General features: G+C 38.0%; 1 protein-coding gene across 3 annotated transcripts in view; it reads right to left on the bottom strand.

Moving 5' to 3' along the window:
• Positions 1-4,088, bottom strand: part of LOC107685968 (guanine nucleotide-binding protein G(i) subunit alpha-2-like) — a 78,048-nt gene extending 73,960 nt beyond the window's left edge. For 2 of the 3 annotated variants that reach the window (XM_016482747.1, XM_016482746.1), the window contains exon 1: positions 3,248-4,088. In XM_016482747.1, the coding sequence (XP_016338233.1) occupies positions 3,248-3,365 (118 nt within the window). In that variant the 5' untranslated portion in view covers positions 3,366-4,088. The remainder of the gene's footprint in view (positions 1-3,247) is intronic. The other variant, XM_016482748.1, reaches the window with a different exon arrangement.
• Positions 4,089-7,983: the final 3,895 nt, after the last annotated feature.

Below are 7,983 nucleotides of genomic sequence, written 5' to 3'. Positions count from 1 at the left end.
CTTTTGAGGATCTTTTGGTCTACTTCACTTTGTCAGGCAGGTCCTATTTAAGAGATTTCTTGATTGCAAACAGGTGTGGCAGTAATCAGGCCTTGGTGTGGCTAGAGAAATTGATAAACCACTATCAGGAAGGGGGCCAACACTTTTTCACACCACTGTATATGCATTTATGGTGTAGGCCTAATTACTAAATTTCCATGTCAATCCATGTTAATTTTTACCGCGAGTAATGCGCTGTCACTTTAATTCAGCGCGTATAGCACAGCAGAAATAGATTCCGTGTGGAAACAATCGCAGCATGACTGCTGCAGACGCACCGCTCCTGGAGCGCACTGCCGGACCACAATCGCGTGCAGTGTGAATGCTCTGATCCGTTAACATGGGCACGGACAAAATACGCACCACAGACGGAGTGTGAACCTTTGTATTGTATGCCCGCCTGGTCTGTTCTGTTCTCGTGCTCCATTTAGGCGTGCTGCATTCTGATTGGTTCGGATAGCATACTGCGGGGAGGTCGGGGGCGTGGAAAATCGTGCTATAAAACGATTTAGAAATCGCGCACGCTCAAATCGCAACTTTATGACGATTTTGATTAATCGCACAGCCCTACCGCACATGCGCATGGATATCACACGCACGTCGAGCAAACGTCGGCCACATCATGCAGTGAAGGAAAATGACAAGCAGCAGCTTCTAATTCGTCGTTAACTTTGAAGTATACGGAGATAAAACAATGCAAGTATCGATAACAGTATCGTTTGTCCTGAAGCTTATCGGTATTCCAGTATCAACCCAATTACGTACAGGTCCAAAAAAATACCGGTTCTCGGTACCCATCCCTAGTCTGAAGCGTCTGTCATAGCAAATCAACACATGCTGTAGTGAAAGCGAAGCGTCTTCTCATAGGATAAGAACATGCAGTCTCATGAATAATTTAATAGACACCGCCTCAGATGTACTATAGTCCATTGCCGCGTCACAAATTGTGACGTCAACACAATGTAGATTTTAAACCCGGAAGATGAAAATAGCGCAATTTTTTTTTTAAATTAATCAGTTTTCTCAAACAGTTAAAATTATCGGATGCTAACATTGTCTTCTATAATATGCAACACAAACACCTCTGCTAAAATTTCAGAAAAAGTAGTCTGGGGTTTCATGACCCTTTAAAAGTAATGAGTTACTTGCATAGATGTGCGTCATTTAAACCTCCTCAGACAGTGACTCATATCCATAACCTAGTGTTTACTCTCCATGTCTGCTATTAGAGCACAGCCCACTGAGACCTAGAATTAAATGTAGTAACTGACACTAGAAACATTATTAGGATTTTGCACTGTTACTTGACCGAGTAGGTGTCTTGCAGACTGAGAGGACAACTGACTCATTAGAAAGCTTAAATTTTGGTCCAAATTTAATACTCAAATTAAAAGTTGAATTGAAAGAACCAGTTTGTGACTGGCTAAACTGGGTTATATGTCTAGGTTATATGATTCTGCAAGTGTTTCTCATACATATGAAAGTAAAAAAAAAAAAAGTAATTTCATTGTCAGTGGGACAAAAATACAGTAAATTATTTATACAAATGGCAAAATATTCATGGCTGTTAAACATTTCATATTGACCTGCCACAAACACCATTACGAAAGACAACTAACAGGTTGTGTTTGATGTATGTGAAAGAGGGTTAACCAAACAAAATGACTGTGCAAATCCAAAAACTTCTGGGCAGACGTTGTCTCCCTCACATATGTTTTTAAAAGTCAACTCAGTGGCACGCCAAAGCAATTTTCTGACTTCATAAAGTAAAATTCAAAAGGCTTTAGAACTCCCCATAAAAAGCTCCACACAAAGTATTTCATTTCTCAGCAAGAGTCCTTAAAGTAGTACAATACACAACCCCTGCCAAAAATGTACTCTCAACACTTTCTTTGGCCCAGGGTGGATGTTCCAGGCTTCTGTTTGGACTCTAAGCCTTCCGAAAACATTCCCCTCACAGAATTCCTGCATTTCTGTTAAAACACAGTTCGGACCAGGCCAAAGTGCATGCTGAGTGTGAGTGTGTGTGTGGCCATGCTGCACAACAAGAGATGTTGAGAGTGATCACAGGCACTGTCAAAACATTACCTCAACCTCTCCCCTTAAAGTCACACTGAAATAACCAGTTTCCACATCTACGTACTTCTATATCTCTGTGATTGGGAAAGTTCCACACACACACACACACACTACCAGGCAAAAGTTTGGGCACACCACAGTCAATTTGTTTCTCAGGATCTTATACAGCTTTTGATCTAAATCGCACCCTTAAAATGGATGTTTGGACCAAATGTTGAGGAAATAAAATGTATGTGCCCAGCATACATCCTTCAGTTTTATAAAGCAACCCAGGATGCACCTCCTGAATTGGTGGAAAGAGAATTGTAGCTCAAACATTAGAGCATGGCGCTAGCAATGACAAGATCATGGGTTAGATTCCCAGGAAAAGGGAGAACTAATAAAAAATGTAACGCAATGTAAGTCTCTTTGGATAAAAGCGTGTCAAATGCACAAATGTAAATGTAATTTGAATAAGTGTAGCTACTTTAAATATTACTATTTTTTATTATTATCTTTTTACATTTTTAGCTTGCTATATAATTTTTATTCTTCCATTTTCCGGCATTAAGTTTTGATGCCTTTACTATTACTCTAAAAATAGTCAATTTCAGAAAGAGTCCAGACTTTTAACTGGCAGAGTTAGGCCTACCTTCTGAAGCAATAATACTAACCTGTTGAGTGCCAAAAATGAATGTCATCATATTTCACACACACACACACACACACACACACACACTGAGCATCTTGGGTAACTAATCTTCTCAAATGACAAGCTTATCTCAATCAATTCTGCACATGCCTCAGGTCATAATTGGATTAAAAAAACATAACTGAAAAACAAGAATTAGAGAAGAATTAAACTACCAAACAAGTAAACGCTTGCTTTATCATAGTTGAGTTGTTTTTTTTTTTTCTTCAAATCGGATGACAGTTTCTCGCAGGCCACACCTGAGGAGGAAACCTGAGACACATACGTTACCTAGAAACTTGCCCTCGAACTTCACAAGAACATCTCCCTTTCCGTCTCAAACACGTTTAAAGAGTTCTTGAATCAAACAGAGACTTATCGGTGTGACAAAGTGCTTCTAAACGTGATATTTTACAGCAGCAGCGAGTCGCTGACCGTTATCTGTGATTCGTCACTCACCCAATAGCAGTAGTTTCACTTCTTTGGCGGCTTTCTCGCCGTCCTCGCGCAGATTCCTGTCAATCATTTTAGATCGCTCGGCCGCGGCTTTATCTTCCTGGCTCACGGTGCAGCCCATGGTTCCGAATGCGCGCTTCAGGGCGACGGATTTATGAGTATAGATTTAGGAGAAAAAAAAATAAAAGGTATTAACCTTTTAAAGCGACTGGAGTTTTTTTTTAATTGTCTTCCGTGACTAACTTCCTCTTTAGGCTTTGAAAAAAATGACTGTCGCAAGTCCAAGGATGGGAAATGTCCTTAAGAGACTAGTAGATCCAAAACTGATGTTTTGTACGTCCGAAAAAAATATTTCAAAACACGTTTCGGGATTGGGGAAAAATATGAATTTATATATTTGAGATACTGAGATTAGAACACCACCTGGAATCTGTTGACGTTTGAGGCTCCCAAGAGAAGCCAAGCAGCCAGACGCTGGAGTTTTTACATCACGCGGACAGGGAAGGAAAAAACTTATATCCACAAAGCCAAAGTTTCCCAAAAAAAGAAAGAAAAAAAAGTCGATATCAACCCCTCGTGCTCAGATATTGAGTAAAAAAGCAAACCGAACGATGAGACAATCGGCGACGAGAAACTGTATGAATCAGAAAATGCAAAAATCCCCGGTTAGTCCGTCCACTGATCGCCGAGGGTTTTGAATAATATGCGCCGTTAGGCAGCTAACGCTGAGCGGTCTCTGATTTCTTTCAGCGTTTTCAAAGCCGCCACACCCCAGTCTGCTGAGAAGTTGCTCTCTGCCACACAGCAGAAGACAGTTTGGAACTGTTGGGCTCCTCGCGCATTGCCTGCCAGCCAGCCTCTCTCTGATACGCCCACCGCGGGTGCTCATGGGAAATGTAGTTTTCCCGCAGTATTACAAATAATGCAAATATACATTCAGATTAACTTGAATAACAACTGCTAATTATTTACAGAACAATACAAAAAATTATATTCAAGGCGGTCTGGTATTTTAATTTAAAGTGTTAGTTCACCCAAAAATGAAAATTCTGTCATTAATTACTCACCCTCATGTCGTTCCAAACCCCTAAGACCTCCGTTCATCTTCTGAACACAAATTAAGATATTTTTGATGCATTCTGACAGCTCTCTGACCCTCCCATAGACAGCGAGGGTACTACCACGATCAACATCCAGAAATGTAGCAAGGAGATCAGTAAAACAATCCATGTGACATCAGGGGTTCAACCGTAATATTACGAAGCTACGAGAATACTTTTTGTGTGCAAAAGACAAAAAAAACGACTTTATTCAACAATTCGTCTCCTCCGCGTCACCCTAGCTCCATTTTGGAGAGTATCCGCTGGACATAAACAGTGTATGTTGTTCTGTGTCAGCTGCGCCACGCGGGTCTTAGGGGTTTGGAACGACATGAGGGTGAGTAATTAATGACAGAATTTTCATTTTTGGGTGAACTATCCCTTTAACTGTATGAATTCATTTAAACTTTTACTTTTAAATGTGGTATTTATTAATGTATTTAGTTGTATCTATTTATAAGAATAACGGCTATTTTTTGGAGGTTTCTTTAGACAAAATGGCCTGTGTGTGTGTATTACAGCTGACTTTCTCTTGTTTGCCATTCAATGATGACAAATGACATTCTTTAGGGCCTCTGTTAGAAATGTCTTTTGTTGAGACTTGTGTCAATATTGACGCACGGATTTCGGCATGTATTCTGTTCTTCTGTATGATTTGTGCTCAGGCAGGAGAAGAAACCTTGTTTAAAGCGCTCGCAATGATTTTTCCATATTTAATGCATTTCCAGCGTTTGGATAGACTACAGCAAACAGCATTACTGTCTCTGTGTTTCATGCGCCCCCGTGTGTCAGAAATTATATTTATTTACACTTTACTTTACTTAAGATTTTATTTAAAAATAGTGTAGTAAACGGTAAAACTATTAGCGCTACAAACCAATGTGTAAAATAATATAAGAAATAGCATGTCTGTAATATCAAACAGCACAACGAGCTGTTTTGTAACGCTAAAAAAATAACTGGAAGCTAATGACAGGAAGTCTTGCCCATTCAAGTTACAAATGGACAGTTCTTACGTTAGAAATAAGATGGATAAACAGAACTTAAAAGAAAAAGTATAAAAGTCTAACTGCATAAATTATTGCGGTAAAATTACTACCAAATGAAATCTTCCTGGTGTCTTTATGGATTACCAGATTACACATCCAAGTAAACAGAGAAACACAATTAGATAAATTGGAGCAATTGCAGCAATGACATGGAAGAAACATTTTTGGTTCCCCAAAGTACCTTTCAGTGAACTGTGCTTAAAAGATCAATTTTTTCTCAGTGTGAAGAACCGAGAAAGGTTCCATGGATTTTAAAGGTTTTTCATATCAATAATGAACCTTTATTTTTAAGAGTGCATTGGGGTGATGTACAGGTATTTAATACACGAGTTTCACAATTTGAGTTGAATTACTGAAATAAATGAACTTTTCCACAACATTCTAATTTATTGAGATGCACCTGTATATTAAACTTTTTTTTTTGGAATTCAGCATGTCTGTCAGATTGGATGCGTTTAAATAGACTATGAACAAAATGCTCTGCCCATTTTGAGAAGAGCAGGAGAAGAGGAAACACAAATCATGTGAACGTTTTCAGGAAACTGCTGTTTCTAGGCAAGATTCTGTTTTGACATAAACAGGTTTAGACTTAGGTGGACCATCAGCAGGATGGAAAAGAGACAATTGCTGATGGTGGAAGAAAAGATCTGCAGGTTTGACCCCAGGAACTGCTTTCAGACCACTGCACCCTTGAAAAAGACACTTCATCTCAACCTACAATTAGTGTAGTATAGTATTGCTTTGGAGAGATCTGCTAAATGGCACGTAAACAGCATTTAATTCCCCTTTACATCAGTGAGCTACAGAGACATATAAAAACTCTACAGTAAAAGCTGTACAGTAGACTGAATCAAGAATGAATGAATTTTATTTATTCTTTTTTTATTTGAACATTGTTTACAGTACATTTACTGCCAGCAATGTACTCAGTACTGAGAATAAAGAAAATAAAGACAAACTGGCTTTTTAAAAAGCATTTTTTTAAATTATTATGTTTTAATCATCAGACTTGACATCATCTGACTATTTACAATATACAAACTATAGATGTGCTTATAATATAAAGGGTTTACATGTATGTACATTATATATAAATGCTGCCATGTAAGTAATGAATTCATATAAACTGTTACAAACAGATGACACTTTCATTACATCACAAGGGAAACATCACGCCGACTGGACACAAGTACACAGCTGCTAAAAAAAAAGACAATTCAATTCTTGCCCCTTCTGCTGCTTTGTGATACCTTGCAGATCTGGAGATCATATACCGGTATGATCTGCAGGTGCTTAAAAAGTGCTGCTGTCAGCCCAGACGTCAGCTCAGAAGCTACAAAGCTGTGCATGAGAAAGCCTGGGGATGGAAGCACAGCATTATGGGGGATCTTGTTGTTCTGGTGCACCACTGGTAATGCTCTAGTTGCAGCAATCAGACTGTACTTTTTTATAAAGGGAACAATATTTATCCATGATTCATCATTGATACTAAAGATTCATACTTTGTGCTATACGATAGTAAGTTAATTAGATCTTACTGGTTAACGTAAACTACCTTCATCATTTCTCCTTAAAAATACTCTCAAACATTATCAAATCAAAATTATTCTCATAAAATATCACTCCAAAATCAAATAACTGAAATATATGATATATACTGTATGTAATATAATGTAATATATATCTGGGGCCGGTAAGATTTTTTAATGTTTTTGAAAGAAGTCTTTTATGCTTACCCAGACTGCATTTATATTTTATCAAAAATACATTGCATGAGATTCACACTTCTACTTTCAAAGACATGTTCAGACTTTGAGCAATCAAGAAGCATTTAGAGCCATTGGTATACTTAATGACGGATACTGGCAATTCATTAGCAACTGGCACATTTAGTTCTCAGGCATGTGAACACACATTAACACACACTGCTAAAACGATGGAACACTTTTGTGCTTAAGAAACCAGAGTGGTGTGTGAGGCATTACACATATAACATCTCATCGTCACCAGAACACACAACTAAACGCTTCTTTACCAAAAAAATTAACAATGATCTCAATGGGTTATTTCAATGGTACACTTCAGCAATCATACGGACATATTTAATCATTCATTTCTCAATATATTCCCAAAACACCACAAAGAGGGAAATGAAGCATCCGACCATGATAAACAAGGCTTTAAAAAACAACAACAACAAAACAAGGAAGTACAGATTGTAATTTAGAATATATTACAGTGCCTTTGCTGTCTGACAGGCCCTTGATGCATCACCAGGGACATTTAAAATACTGAAAGAAGATATTGAGATATGTAATTATGCTAATACTGGTTCACAGATATGATGATTTTGTTATATGTGTGGCTGGTCTATCCATTAAACATTAATTAAACAGACAAAAATGAATAAAATAGTACCACAATTTAAATGCACATCTTATTTAGACATCTTATAGTCCATTACAGTACGTTCACTGACTGAAGTATCCTTTCTTCATAAGCGAGAAGAGGAGAGAACACACACATACACACACTAAAACACCACAGTGTTACCACTAAGATCATTATGGGCCAGTAAGTGCTTGATTTT

This window comes from Sinocyclocheilus anshuiensis, unplaced genomic scaffold, assembly GCF_001515605.1.
Source record: "Sinocyclocheilus anshuiensis isolate Anshui unplaced genomic scaffold, SAMN03320099.WGS_v1.1 scaffold465, whole genome shotgun sequence".
In the NCBI taxonomy this organism is placed as follows: Eukaryota; Metazoa; Chordata; class Actinopteri; order Cypriniformes; family Cyprinidae; genus Sinocyclocheilus; species Sinocyclocheilus anshuiensis.
The sequence above is the reverse complement of the archived record's forward strand: the minus strand, read 5'-3'. Positions and strand labels throughout refer to the sequence as shown.